Here is a 15,696-nt window from a genome sequence, read left to right on the forward strand (position 1 = left end):
TTGTAATTTACTATTCAATGAATTATAAATGAAAGTGGTCAATTCACTAATTGCTGATAATGTAGATTTCTTATTCCGGAAACCGTGTTGATGAGATGAAATGAGACATGATTCTAAGAAATCAACTGCTCTTCTGTTATAACACATTTCAAATATTTTTGCTACTTGGCTCTGTAGGTTAATATTTCTATAGTTTACGATTTCATTTCTCGCACCTTTATTTTTAAACACTGGGATGGACTTTGATATTTTCAGGCTGTTTGGATATTCACCCTTCAAAAAAGATTCATTTATAAGATAAGAGAGTGGGATGCATATGATGTTGGCTACAGCACGAAGAATGTCACCTCTGATTTCATCAATACCTGCTGCGGGTTTTGAGGATGTTTTTTGAATTACAGAAATAATTTCCTCAGGTGTTGTTGGATACAGAAAAAATGTTTTTGTTGCGTACGCAGAAAATTTAATATTATTATGGTTCGGTGTAGGGCAGTGGAAATTTGTGAAGTGATTACTGGAGGCATTAGCCACAGACTCACTACCAGCTACTGTATTTCCATCTGCAAGAATTATATCGTTAGGTAAACTTATCTTTTTGTTTTTACATCTCATCTCTCCAATGATTTCCAAGATGTTGATGAAATCTTAGATTTGTTGTAAAAGTTGATTTATTTTGGAACACATACATATGAACAGATGTTAAAGTTAGGACATCCTGCTCCTTAAAAAGTGCCTTGCATGATTCTCTGTTTGAATAATTTGCTATGCACCTCAGAATCCCTTTTGTGCTGTGCCGAGTTACGGTTTGATCTATTTGACCACCCTCCTTACCAGATTTAGCCCCAAACGACTTTTTATTATTCCCGCATCTGAAAATTGTGCTCGAAAGACAGATTTTCGTAAAATAAAGAGGCAATCACCTTTCTGAACAATTATTTTGCAGAGAAAAACGCTGGGTGTAGATATAAAAAGAGACTATGTTGAAAAAAAAACTGAAAAAATGTCTTGTATCTTTGTTGCTTCGGAAACTTTCCAGACCACCCTCGTAAATTGACAATTCATCTAAAATACATCTCTATAAGCCACTTAGGGTTACAATTATTGGACATACACTTGTATTCTCTTGAGCATTCGAGTGTCGTTAGATTGTGAGTACTCTCCTTGACGCCCACTGCCAGAGGTCATAGAAGAAGAAAATTTAGATGCTGGAGTTTCCAGAAAATTTCTCTCTCCTATCTAAAAAAAAACTCCGTTGAAGAAATTAGGGGAATTTTCATTTCTCTCAAAAAATATTAACTCATCAATTTCTATTTTATCCCCTTCAAAGTAGCCCCCTTCAGCGTTTTTTCCAGCAGTTCTGATATGTACTTTTCGGTATGTCCTTCAGCTCTCTCTGCGATTTTGTTTTCATCTCCTCAGTCGTCGCAAAACGCCGTCCTCTCATAGGTCTCTTCAAACCTAGAGAACAGGAGAAAGTCACAGGGGACCAAGTCTGGTGAATACTGGAGATGATTTTTAAATAATTCTTATAATTATAATACAAGAAAGGAAATTTATTATTATTAATCCTTGGGCGGATTGACTGTGAAGGGGAGAAATGAATGAAACAACCATTTCAATATTATGTCTTCAACATCTTTGCAAGAATTGCAGCACACTTTGCCATATTGGCTTTATTTCCACTTTTTTTCTCTAAATTACTCATCAGTGCTTTGAAGACCTTTGTCTTTCCCGATTTATAAAGACCAACTATCTTCTCATTTTCTTGGATTATTTCCTCACAAAGTTTTTCCAACTCTCCTTCATCATTCATCTGCAACAAATCTCTGTCCCGCACAATCTGGAAAAAATAGTGACTTTCTAGTTGTAAATGTTCCAAAAAGTAACTATCTGTTCAAACGTTGTTCTCACCTGACTGGGTTTATCTGTATTTCCTGCTAGTATCTCTTGCAGTAATAATTTCGAAGCGTTTCTATTGATATTTTGGCTGTCCAACATGTCGAAAATTTCACCAATGTAATCTGCAGATTTTTGCCTGAAAGTGAGCATAAAAAAAGTAAATTCACAGTTTATCTACATGTTTATGGAACTTCAAATCATTGTCAAATATGATTCCTAAATTTTCACGAGGTTGACCAGTTCATGGTCTGCAGGGTTTTATGCCTGACGTTTCGTCTACTACTGCGGTAGATATTATTAAAGGCGATGTGGTAACGGTCACAGTGTCCGAGATGATGCTTGAGTTGTTCCCAACGGGTTTCGTTGGGATACTGTCTAACGCAGTAGTAGACGAAACATCAGTGATAAAAACCAATAGATCACGGGCCAAAAAACCCGGAAAATAGCTTTCATACAATGTTTAAATTGATAAAAAGTTCAATTTAGAATCTTATCAATTTAGGACTAAATTAAATTTATATTAGATTTATTTACATTTATAATTAGACCATGTTCAGCAGAAAGAATTATGAATTAAGGTCTTCCACCTCGTCAATCGAATAATAGAGTTGGGTGCCATCGGCGTAGACGTTATAGACCAAAACCTTCAGATGTTCACCTAATAAAATAATTGAAAAAAACAATATACGACTGTTATAAAAGCAATTAGATTCCTACAATTGAAATCGTAAGGAAGAAATTGAATAGTTCCGGCCATAAAGTGAGCTGCTGTGACAAAACTCTTCAGAATTGGCTAAAAAAACTAGAATTTAGATTTAAAATAATAAACAAACGTCAAGCAGTTACGGAAAGCAGAAGAATGGTGGAATTGCGTAACAAATACTTAGAACAAATAACTAAATATAGACATGAACAATGGCAAATTTTCTATTTGGACAAATCTTGGTATGACACAGTTACAAAAGGGTGAACTGATGGTTCGAGAATGTGTACGCCTAACATGCCTGCAAACAAAGGATCGCAACTAATCATTGTGCACTGTGGAGGAAGTAAAGGATGGGTACCGAATTCTTTGAAAATATGTGGAAAAAAACTTGGGACTGCAATGTTGACATGGAAGCTAATATTTTCAAGGAATGGTTGGATGCAAATAGTGTGATAGTTCTTGACAACGCTTCCTATCATTCGCAACAGCTCATCAAAGTATCAAATGAAAATTTGAGGAAAGATGAAATACAAAGTTTTTTAACAGATAACAATTTGTATTCTGAAGATTATTATACCAAAAACTAACTACTTGAAGTTTTACAGACAAAAACATTTGAAAAAGTGTATGCTGTTGGGAGTATTGCTGAAAAGTATGGACACACCATACTGAGACTTCCCCCCTATTTTTGTATTTTCAATCCCATCGAGTTGATTTGGGGAAAATTGAAACAAAGCATCAGGCGTGAAAGAAATGGACGAATTTATACTTTCGATTTGAGACAAGCTTGGCTGTCCAACATGAAAAAAATTCAATTCACAGACAAGTTTTGACAAAAAAAAATATAATTACACTTCACTAGAGTCCATTTCCATTTTGTTCAACAGCATATTTAAATCATTGATCAGGAAGTTGGCCAACGATTTCTGATTCATAGTTCGACTACCCACAATTTTCTGGAAAATTTTCAGCAGAGGATCGTCATTCTGTAAAAGGTACTTGCTACAAAAAAAATGTTTTATCTTATCACGAATAACTTACAACCAATATCATGGATTGTTCCATGGTGAGACCACCTTCATTCCTCAATTTCTGTCTCGTTTCTGCCGGAAGCTCTGGAATTGTTTCTTTCAATTTGTCTGCATTAACACATCCAATTTCAATGGGGCCCATTGCTATGTGGAGAGGAGGCAAATTGGGCTCTGGCATGTACCTGTAATCCTAAAGTTGTGTTGAAACGGCAGAAAATTGATAAATGTTTGATCTTTAAAAACAAATAAATACAAAAATTCATAATAGAAAAATTTACAAAAGAAAGTTTAAAGCATGCCTATAAAGATATGAGAGAATTAAAAAAATAATGAATATATTTCTCAAACACTGCTTTAAAGAAGTAGTTGAGCCTGAATTTATTCATTATTTCAATTCGATTTTTGAGTATAAATAGATATTATGCACAATCAACAGCTACTGGAGAGTAAACCCAAACTAAATAAATGTAGACCTTCTCTTCTATGTTGGCAGTGTCGATATGATAAATGCAGAAGTCATGTTCTATAGGCCTCAGAGAAAGAAAATGCATCTCCAATATGACGGATCGACATCACCATATTGATTTGTTTATTTATTTATATAATTGATACACAAAAATACAGAAAATAAGTATAAAACACTAACGAAGAGACAGATGTAAGGACAGTAATTGCAGTACATAAAGTAAAGATTGTGTATAGCATCTATGTGACTTAATACTTGTGTTATGCTACAAAGTAATACTAATTAATATAAATTAATTAACAGACTTCAGCTTATAAAAAGAGAGAAGAAAAAAAACACCTCAAAAGTGCTGCTTTGTACCCTCCTGTTCAAATGCCTTGTTAATTTTTTGGACTGTTCAATTTGAATTAGTACACGAAAATTGGCTGAAAATCGCTTAGGGACACCATGTAGTAATAGAGTATTAAATTCTCTATCAATCGGCATATACCACAATACAGAAGAATTGATATTTACAACCACACATGACATTTTAAAACGGACAAAACTTTCCAAACAACGTAATATAGTCTTCAGTCCATACTCTTAGTTTTCTTCATCTCCTGATGATGTCAACTTCTTTGGTGAAACAACCGTCGAGAAGAGTATTCCTTTCTGATAGATAGATAATTTATTGGTGTTTTATACATTCATCAGTATTTACACAAGTCAATACATACATATTAATAAAATAAGCATATGTCAGGCATCTATTATTTACATAAACAATAGATTCATACAAAAAAGCTTTTTTATAAAAACATTTATATCTTATAAGTACATCTGAGTTATGTCGACAAGCATACTTAAAAACAAAGCATTAAAATTTTAAATTGGGTATTATAAAACAGCAACAAATATCTATATGGTTAAAGAACTTATATCATCACAGTGCAGAAATTCTTCGGTGCTGAAGAAGGCGTTTTTTATTAAAAAATAGTTTATCCTTATTTTTAATATGTTATTAGGTAGAGATCTTATTTTATGTAGTAATTTACTGTTAAGTTTCACAGGCCAAAAATTTGGTCCATTTTGACATCTAGAGTTATAGCATTTGTTTGGATTGTAGTATCGTCTGCATATAAAATCAATGATATCGGTTTCTCCCGTAACTGTAGGTCATAAATGAAACTTATGAATAATAGAGGTCCCAAAAATAAATGGATTGATAAACTTTATAGTGTTGTCAGAAAAATTATATGGTTTTAATTCATTCAAGGGAATTTCATGTGATACACAATCAAATGCTTTGCTTAGATCACAAAATCTTAATTCTGTATACTCTAGTTCTTCAAAAGTTGTTATTTTGTTGCTAAGATCTAGTATCGCTATTTCAGTGTTTCTACCTTTTCAGAATCCATACTGGCAGTCTGTGAAATGTCTCAAAATGATGTACAATTCTGGTGATTGGAAGAAGTTTTTTGTTTTATATGTTTCAATAGTCCTTCCTGTATAAATAGTAAAGCAGAGTATTAAATAACTGATTGAAATCCAGATACCTGTAGCACTTCTTTATCTCGCATTGCCACAGTTGTCTTCGTAGATGGATCCCACGACCTGGTTTCGTTAACTATGGGTTTCCCAGATTCCCTGACCTTGATTTGCCTCTTTATCTCATAGTCAATAGCCCCCGCTACCCCCCTGACTGAACCAATATTTTTTACCTCGGTTCTTACACCCAGCGGTTCAGATTCTCTGTGAATCGATACGTTCGCATCCACTCTTAGAGCTCCCTCTGAAAATTAACTATTATGTAAGATGTACCAACAATAAAATTTTATTAACCTTCCATTTTGCATGAGCAAGTCTCGATTCTCTGTAAGATTAATACAAGCTCCTTTACTAATGCTGCTGCTTCTTCTCCGTCTTTCAAATCAGGGTCAAAAACAAGTTCCATCAACGGAATTCCAGCTCTGTTCAGGTCCACCAGGCTTCTATCTATGTCATGTAAACTCTTGCCACTGTCTTGCTCTAACTGCAACTGTTTAATTTTTACACTAGCTACGTAGGGGGTTTTGTGGATGCCTGGAGTGAATACTTGGAAAGACAGTTGTCCATCTATAGCCAGAGGAGCTCTTTGCTGGGTTATCTGGTAACCTGTCTGAAACAGTGGAAACTGTGAAAATAGTTTGGTTTTACAGGTCGAAGACCTGTACTGATCAGATTACTCAAATTAATCTTCTGATGGAGCACTTGATTAACGAAACACACATCGAGAGACAGTGCTCTAGTTAAAAAGTGGGAAAAGTTATTATCATTGGGTTCGAAACTAAGCTAAACTTACAGGTAAATCAGCATAGAAGTAATGTTTCCTGTCGAAGAACGATACTGGATTCAAGTGACAATTTAAAGCTAAGGCTGTTAGTACACCTGCTTCCACGCATTTCTTATTCAACACGGGGAGAGTTCCAGGTGTTGAACAGTCGAACAAGGAAACATTGGTGTTTACGGGGGATGAAAACTTCGTACCAGAGCCAGAAAATAATTTAGTTTTAGAATTGATTTGTGCGTGAACTTCTAAACCTACCACACTTTTCCATTTGCTTAAACAAGAATAATTGAAGTAACATGAATCAATGATTTGTTGAAATCTTACTTTTGATTGGATATTTTAGAAAATTTACGGATTATATTCAGTTTATACGGCATCGTTTTTATATTTTTGGAATAAAAATTCTAATTGTTTGAATTAAAATCCAAGAACGAGACAGGTTACATCTTTTGATAACAATATTTAAAATATTACTGTTAACTGTTACCAACCTTAAAATAGTACAAACTTTTCAAAAAATCACTGTTACTGACGGGGATACATCATAGAACTCACAATTGACCCAAGGTATAATAATGAGCCAGTTCGTGTCTCTATCCAGACTTTCTAACAGTCAGAAAAACGGCCGATTAACTGAATTTCATTAGTTCGGACTTCCATTGTCTATGATATAAAATGATTTGAAATCTCTGAAAGCGATTTCGAATTATTTTAATGAAATTCACCTTGAAACATTGTCAACCACCTTCAAATAGTCGATCAACTGAATACTGAACATGGTGTCTGTAAATCTTTTCTGTCCACAACTGACTTACTGATTTTGCTCGATTTAAAACAATTCAAACTGAGAACCATAACATAAATATTATACATTTATTCATATATATTATAATATCGATGGTTGAACCGCGTTCAGGTCTTAGATGTTTTGGCTTCAGTTTCATTTATACACCATCAGACACCGCTAGGAGAACGTGGGTATCCAGGCCGGGGTGGTTCGGATAACCTCGCAAAAAGGATCGTGCATGTGAAAAAACCTTTTTTTTATAGAATTTACGGCTTTTGGCCTTTCAGACTGACATTTCTCTTGTGGAATTATGATAAAGAGAAGTTTTGTTGTGACTAATGTCACCACTTCGCCAGAAATATCCCAAGTTCTGAGTTATTTCATATTGTATTCGTATTTTGAAAGATGTGAAAACAATGTTTAGAGAAATGAGAGTTATGAAAGAAAGCAACGAAGATGTTACTTGTAGGATAAAGTTAACAAAGGGAAGGCAAATAACGATTTCAGGATTCATTAGTTCATGGTCAATTTATAAGGGATTGATTAATTGGCGTTCCGGAGCGACTTCATTGATTTCAATGGCGCTTTTGCCTTTTCAGCTGCAGGAAAACCCGGAAAAACCTGCAGCACCACATCATCTGAAGATCTTGATTGAATAAGTTGAAAATGTAATATTTTGTGCCTATATTTCTGAATATATTCAAGAGCGTACAAGGAGCGAGTAAAAACGTGGAACAATTTGAATTGAAATTCAAAGGGTTTCATAATATTCTACAAAACACAAATTTAATTTTCCATGAAATTCTTTTTACTGTCGAGCAGTGTATATCTATTATTCACTTGTTGAGCAGTGTATGAAATGTCAAATGCTGACAAATCCACTCGTGGACGATAATTATGGACGCGCATTAGTACAAAAAAAAAAATAAAACTGAGATACAAACATCTAGGTTACGACAAGAGTCAACTACTGAGTATTTTAGAATTATACTGTGACCATACCTAAATTCATGTGTCAAAAGTTGAATCCACTATTTAATATTTCTTGGAAAATACATGTCTTTTTTAAAAGGAATTCTGACTAATAACCTAATACATCGTTTTTCAGTGAATAGGTCAAAACTCACCAAACATGTGAAATCAGTGACTATCAATAATCAAAGTCAATCCTTCACTCATCACCGACCTAATAAAAAATTGAAACACTTGTTGTGGTTTGCTGGTGGTTATTTAGTTTACAAATTCTGTAAAGATAAACTCGCTATAATACCGTCTGTAACAGCTGCCTCCATTTTCAGTGGAAATATCTTGGCCGGTAGAAGAGAGAAATTCAATTTCATTGCTGATGTAGTTGAAACATCAGCCCCTACGGTAGTATATATTGAAATAAAGGACTCTAGGAGAGTTGATTTCTTCACAGGTCGACCGTCTACCATATCTAATGGTTCAGGGTTCATTGTCGATGAAAATGGTCTCATTCTCACTAATGCTCACGTAGTAACAAATAAACCCCACTCTAAAGTGGAGGTGAAGCTTTTTGATGGGTCAGTTTACGATGGGGTAGTAGAAGACATAGACATGAAGAGTGATTTAGCTACTGTGAGGATCTCAGCAAAAAACTTGCCAGTAATGAAATTAGGAAATTCGTCCAATTTGAAGCCTGGTGAATTCGTTGTAGCAATTGGAAGCCCTTTGTCGTTGAGCAATACCGTAACTAGTGGAGTTGTTAGCTCCACCCACAGAGGATCAGATGAATTAGGTTAGTATATTCAGAGGTTGGGAAAGTTAGGAACGAAAACTCAAGTCTGATGAGTTACAAGTAAGTAAATATCCTGAATATTGTTTGGTTTGTAGATGAGGCTAGTTGAACAACAAAATTAAGTTGGAATATCTTCCAAATAGTTCTGATTGTAAAGACTTGTAGCTGCTTCAGTTCATTATAGAAGGTTTTACTCCATACCAGAGTCAAATAAAATAGATGAGAATGATATACCTAGATATTTGTGACAACTAAGCTTGTTGAGTGGGTCGTCTCCTATTTTGATAAGCCATTTGGTCCCATTCTTTTTTTCAATATAATTTTTGTATATTAGGCTGACCATTTGAGTAAACGATTATTATTAATGATTTTTTATACTGTTGGTCAAATAAACTACTGTTTTTCACAGGTCTAACAGGCAAAGACATGGTTTACATCCAGACAGATGCTGCAATTACTTTCGGTAATTCTGGAGGTCCTCTGGTGAACTTGGATGGGGAAGCTATTGGAGTGAACAGCATGAAAGTCACCGCAGGCATATCTTTCGCTATTCCCATTGATTATGCCAAATCATTCCTAAAAGCAGCAAGTGGTTCCAAAAAAACTCCATCTGACATCCCTAAGAGGCTGTACATGGGTATCACGATGCTCACACTCACGCCTCAAATCATCCACGAGCTCCAACAAAGAAGTCATGAAATTCCCAGGGACATTGAAGGAGGAGTGCTGGTATGGAAGGTTATTTTTGGATCACCAGCACACAAGTGAGTATAACACAGTTCTTTATTTTTTTAGATATAGTTCATGCAAATTTTTACTTGACAGTTTCACTATGCAGCAGCTTCTTCAGGTGTGAATTTTTATTTTCGAATACACAATCGAATCTTTCATTAAAGAGGATCTTGGTATAGGCAGCTTAAACTGATGTGTTTGTTTTGTGAAAAGACTTGAACGTGATAGGCACGAACTTTTGTTTTAGTGTAAGACAGGAAGTTTCGAAGATGAATCAGAAGAAGTTAGAATATTGTTCCTTTTTAAACAAGGTCCACAAGTTCCGTTCCATTTTTCTTCATACAGATATCTTGCAAAATAAAAACCGTGGCATAATAAACATTTTCAGCCGAGTGCAAAGAAATCCAATGATAACTTTGTGTTAAGTGCTCCTACGTTTTCTTGAAATGGGGAATGTTCCTCCTGACGAAAATCAAGTAGTTTTCATAAAAGAGCTCTAAAACAACGCATTTTAAACTTATCATTTCAACCTTTTTCTTTAAAAAAATATTTAAATACTTGAAAAAGAGGAATGAAATAATGCATTCAACATTTAAAGGGATTTGTTTCTATTTCACCATTTGTCAACATCAGTTATAGCTAATAAAGGACAATGAATCTGTTACCTGTATGAGACAAACAAAGATGACATATTTCAGAGGCGTGCAGTTCTGTTTACTTATGTTCCGAGTTCTGAGACATTCTGTGACATAACATTTTGTGCACCTAACCTATCTTCCTCTATATAAATAAATAACAAGACAACTGGAGGTGGTATTGAACTATAATTTATATTTTGCCTTAATTGTTGATTTATAAAGATAATTTTCCTTTTTTAAAGTAGAATATCTAGGTACGTATAAATTATTTCAACTTGATATAGGCGCTGTTGCCAATATGTGAATTAGAAACAAATCCCTTTGAAAATTAAAACCCAACATTTGAAACATTAATTTGAATACTTTTCGAAGTGAATTTGAAAAACTCATGAATTGAACTCAACTTTATTTTGTTCAAACTTATAATGTAGTACCATTTGCAAACAACGTGGTTGAGCCTGTGATGTTTATTCTGGTAAAGTCATTGATAAATAGTAGTGGCCCCAAGATAGAGCCCTGAGGTACTCCTGTACTTACAACCAGTGTGCTAGAAATATAATTGCTGGTCTTCACATATAGCTTGCGATCCTCGAGGTAGGATTCAAACCTAACCAAACCATTGTCCCTTATTTCATAGTGGTAGAGTTTTCAGTGTAGAATTCTGTGATTCACACAGTCAAGGGCTTTTGATAAACGCTGAAATATTTGCTTCAAAAATGAAAATATTGCATCAGCGGTGCTAGTAAGCTATCCTTGAAAAGTAGACATATGCCATCGCCGATTTTTCCTATGACCTATGAAAGAGCAATATGCAGTGAATTGTTTTGTTTTTACTCAAAGGGGTTGGGCAAAGTTTTGAACGAAAACTCGCAATGAAAGTCAGTTTGGTAGTGAGTTTATCGTGTTCAAACAGAAATTGCTGGGATTTTTTTATAATGTGTAGTGAGTTATGGTTTTGTACTCTTAATCGTTTATGCCATATCTTTATTAGACATGTTTCATTTAAATTTAGTATTTTTTTAGATCAATATTGATAAAATTAAATTCTTGCTTTGTACTTTGAGTTTTCCTTTATTTTCAGTGGTGGACTGATGCCAGGTGACATAGTTACACACATCGATGGAAAAACAATAAGACACGCAAGAGACGTTTATGGAATGTTAACCAATATCAAATCTAGAAGTTTAAAATTGTCTGTTAATAGATTTGGGAAAAAGGTGGATGTTTTTGTTACACCAGAAGATTCTAGTTGATCCGAAACATTTATTTATTATTATTGATATATTTTGTAAGAATAAATTGAATATATTATTGTTCAAGTTTTTTTGTCAAACATTTTTGAAGTGCAGTCTGAACGACTTCTGTCATAAAGATGTTGATGTTACGAGGAATTTTCCTGCAAAGGCCTATCCATGGAGAATGTAGAACACTTGTAAGCTGTGCTGTTGTGAATAATAAGAATTATTTATTCACAATGTTTCTCCAAAGTATCAAATCCAACAGTATATAGAGAGGCATTAGAAATTCAAGAATACAGGAATAATTCCAATAGAAAAGAAGAGGCAATGAACATTAATAAAATCTGGCTACCTGTTCTCAATTGTACATAGCAAGGTCAGGTAATCCAATTAACAGAAGCCAAGTCCACCTATGATGATATGAAACCGGTGTCGAATACCAGGACTGTAATTTTTTCATGAAATTTATCAAAATTTCCAGTCAAAAAATTATTGAACAAACATGAAAATTATTTATTCATTGAACATTTATACAGCCCTTCTAGAAAATTGAAAAAGTATGGGGGGTTTAGGGGCATCTTATACACACTGTGTGTGTGAAAGAAATATACTTTATTGTCCAAGAAATCAAGTTCTTATTGACATTGCATGTAAAAAAAAATGTTGAGTCCTTTTTTTTAGATATACAAAAGCAGAACAAACCTAAACTAATCAGTTAAAAAATAAACATATGTTAAATATATATAAAATGAGTGGATATATAAAAAATATCACATACAAATTAACTAAAAAAGCTAAAATATAAATAATACACTGAGAATAAAATTTTAAACAAAATCATAGCAGAGTTTCACAGCAAAATTCCTCGAGAATATACAATGCTTTTTTGAGTAGAGCTTCTATTATTATTTTTCTGAATTTGTAACAAATTTTCTCATTTCTGAGGTTATATGATTATATATTTTTTGCTTTCATATATCAGAGAGTCCTTTGTCAAAGTAGATTTCGGAATAGAGAGTTATTTATATATATTTATAAGTTATTTATATATATTTGTAAGTTATTACCTTTGACTGCTTGGTTTTGGGGTATTAAATGTATCAGTGTTTTTGTGAATTAGATATACAGACTCCAAAATGAAAATGCAGGCGAGGGTTAGAATGTCTGATGAAAAATAATGGTTTACAGGGTTCACACATTCAAGCTTTATATAGGTACCTAACAGCCCTTTTTTGTAGGACGAACACTATTGCAGTAATTGTTAACTACCAAATCCCCAAAAGGCAATTCCATATCTCAAATGAGCCTCAAGTGGTTTGACATTTATCTACACAGTAGAAATCCATATGTCTAATAAATGGGAGTATAACATAGGAGTACCACAAGGCTCTTTTCAAAGGTAATTTTTTAATGAATGTAGATGACACTATGTTAATGGAAAATAGAACAAACGTAGCACAGTATTGGTTTTCTAATAAGTCAATCTGTAATGATGAAACATCTTTTGTATGTTGTAAGTTTAACTTTAAATTTGCAGCAAATGGTTTTCTCAAGTGGCAAGTAACTTCAGTTAAATTTTTGGGAACTCACAGATGATTTGAAGTGAGATCATCATATAAACACAATTTGCAAAAAAATATTAGTAATGTACTGTTGCATCCATCAGCTCAGTAAAAGTGTGGACAAATATTTGTAAATCATTTGCAACACTAATTAAATGAAGCTACTAATAGTTTTAGTTCGCTTTGTAAAGAAATCGAATCTGTCAACATGAACATAGTCAATGATTCACCGTTTTCAATAATCAATAAAAAGAATATCATTAGAAATGGAAGTTCAAAATTCGAGTGCTCTGATACTATACCTCTAAAAAAATGAATGAATTGAAATCTATTTTCAACTTTTTTAATGTATAACAAATCTTAAATTGTATATAATTTTTCACATTTTAATTGGTTTTTTTGATGATAGGTCCTTCAATTCCTAAAAAACAACATATATTATTAGAGATAAAAACTATTTCTTTTGAATGACAAAATGTATCATGATTAAACTACTAACATCTCTTTTTTGATTTGACAACAGTCCACCCATCTTCTTCCATTGGAGTTTCTGAATCACTTTCATTATTTTCATCACTAGAGCAATTGTCAACTACCTGGAATAAACAAAAATATTTATTGAATATAGCTATTTTACACGACAACAATCATTGTTACTAAAATCGGTGTTGACACAATTTTAGTCAAACTAGTTTAGTAGGGCTGAACCTCTAATCAGTGTTATAAAACCCGATTCACTGTAAATATAGGTTCATTGTATATTTTCTTTTTTTGAAATGGGATTCAACTCATGAATTTATGAATGAAATGTAAGACAAAAATATAACTACCTGTGGAACTTGTGCGTGCTTTGTAGTATGTTCCAACCATCCAAAATCTGGTGCAGGTAATTTATGATACTCACTTTCACATGCTGCTTCATCTCCAGCCCTTAGTAGTTGTAAAAACCTACACAAGATTACGCCAATATCTGTAAAAAAATTAATATTTTTACCATCAAAATCACAACTGTACAAATTAAGTTGAAGGTATCGATTCAATAATAAGACTAGAGAGACTTACCCCTTGTCGAGTCGTCTTCAAACACGGTATTGAAGTTTTCATCCATAATGTCATCAAGAAAATCCTGTATATCATCTTCATTGATGTCACTGTTGTGCAAGCAGTAATCTTCTAATTGTGACAAACATCTCAGGGCAACCTATAATTTTAAACTTATGTACAATTTTTGATCAAAGCATACAGCTGTTTTTAGCTTTATACTGTGTCTTCACTAGTTAAAATTTTACCTCTTTACTATTAGGTCCTGCCATAGAATGTTCCACAGCAAGTTTCAAACCAGTCCAGTTACTGAAAACGTGTTTGATAACCTTATTAAACGCTTGCTCCATTATTGCACGATATATCCTACAGTTTAGTCTTGAAATAAAACATATCTCAACTGCAACTTAATTTAAGAGTTTTCCAAAACATAACCAAATAATAGTAGTTACACATAACCTTCTTCTTCTTCTTCTTAATTTTGGTCCCAGCTTGCAGATGGCGTTATTATGACCAGTGCTCTAACAGAGCACTATCCTAGACACTTTCTAGTCCTAGACACTTTGCTGTCTGGCTAGGATCTTTCTGTACTAACGAGAGGTAATACCTCGAAACCACGGTATGCAAATGATCTACTTGAAGAATTTCAGCATGGTCCTGCTGCCGGATAAACGAGAAACATCTGCGATACTAGCCTCTGTGAAGAATCTTGCATAAATGTCTGTTGGGTATAATTCAATATCCAGCGTGGTAGTAGCCGGGAAAGTAGCTGTTTTTCGACAGACGTTTATCACACCCTGCTGTGTAGGTGGTTAAGAGAGATTATTATTTCGAAATATTTATTTCCTTATCCGTTTTACTTCTCACCATAAACAAAGTGTCAAATTCTGTCTTTCTATTTTCGAAGTAATCATACACAATAATTTAATACACGTTTTTGTCACTCATTTCAAAGTTATAAAATTGGCTCATTAACTTATTCCTTCACTCATGACATTTTAACTTAACGCCTGACTCAAGATTATTTACTTCTGACTGTTGCGCTACTGACAATGCGAAATACTGACTATGCTGACTCATATCAGTTATAGCTCATCGTAATTTAGCCACTGCCCTGAACGTCTCCTGTTGTTATAGAGGATCCACATTTCATTTCACGTGACAATCCGACCCAAAATAGGATCGTTTTGGTTGCGCAAAGCAAAGAAGAACATACTTCGGAACGTGACAATTTCTGTAGATCGACATCATATAGTTAAAAGAGGCGAAAAAATAAAAAATCGAAAAAAAAATAACAGCTCAATGTATAGAGTACAAAATCTCTAACGATCACTATACACCACGACACAGTAGAATACATATTTAATGGGTTATGGAGCTACAAAAACACATGACACTGAAACGGACAATTCTTTTGAATCAATCTTTTAAAGTAGTTATTCCGGGAGAACTTTTTTTTCATGTAACTCAATATTTATATGAAAATAGTTGTCTCAGGGGGTTAGGTTAGGTTAGGTTCAAAGTGA

At 33.7% G+C, this 15,696-nt stretch overlaps 3 protein-coding genes across 3 annotated transcripts; 1 reads left to right on the forward strand and 2 right to left on the reverse strand.

Annotated features, from left to right (window-relative positions):
• Positions 1–1,613: 1,613 nt before the first annotated feature.
• Positions 1,614–6,899, reverse strand: GatB (glutamyl-tRNA(Gln) amidotransferase subunit B, mitochondrial). Its single transcript, XM_023172971.2, has 8 exons — positions 6,738–6,899; positions 6,426–6,684; positions 5,927–6,242; positions 5,641–5,876; positions 3,647–3,826; positions 3,458–3,591; positions 1,912–2,035; positions 1,614–1,840 (listed from the first exon to the last, which is right to left on the reverse strand). Exons 1-8 carry the CDS (start codon positions 6,788–6,790, stop codon positions 1,622–1,624), a joined length of 1,521 nt encoding a protein of 506 aa, XP_023028739.2. The 5' UTR covers positions 6,791–6,899; the 3' UTR covers positions 1,614–1,621.
• A 1,199-nt stretch (positions 6,900–8,098) lies between these two features.
• On the forward strand, positions 8,099–11,643 carry LOC111516878 (HTRA2-related serine protease). The gene is made up of 3 exons (XM_023172979.2): positions 8,099–8,959; positions 9,369–9,723; positions 11,411–11,643. The coding sequence occupies exons 1-3, from the start codon at positions 8,257–8,259 to the stop codon at positions 11,580–11,582; spliced, it is 1,230 nt and encodes a 409-aa protein (XP_023028747.2). The 5' UTR covers positions 8,099–8,256; the 3' UTR covers positions 11,583–11,643.
• A 1,813-nt stretch (positions 11,644–13,456) lies between these two features.
• On the reverse strand, positions 13,457–14,639 carry LOC111516496 (pre-rRNA-processing protein TSR2 homolog). The gene is made up of 5 exons (XM_023172654.2): positions 14,419–14,639; positions 14,192–14,330; positions 13,960–14,099; positions 13,629–13,725; positions 13,457–13,550 (listed from the first exon to the last, which is right to left on the reverse strand). Coding segments are annotated over exons 1-5 (480 nt in total). The 5' UTR covers positions 14,521–14,639; the 3' UTR covers positions 13,457–13,548.
• Between the last annotated feature and the right edge of the window lie 1,057 nt (positions 14,640–15,696).

Source organism: Leptinotarsa decemlineata, unplaced genomic scaffold, assembly GCF_025532065.1.
Source record: "Leptinotarsa decemlineata unplaced genomic scaffold, Ldec_3_MD MMD2_P_RNA_scaffold_12, whole genome shotgun sequence".
NCBI classification, from domain to species: Eukaryota; Metazoa; Arthropoda; class Insecta; order Coleoptera; family Chrysomelidae; genus Leptinotarsa; species Leptinotarsa decemlineata.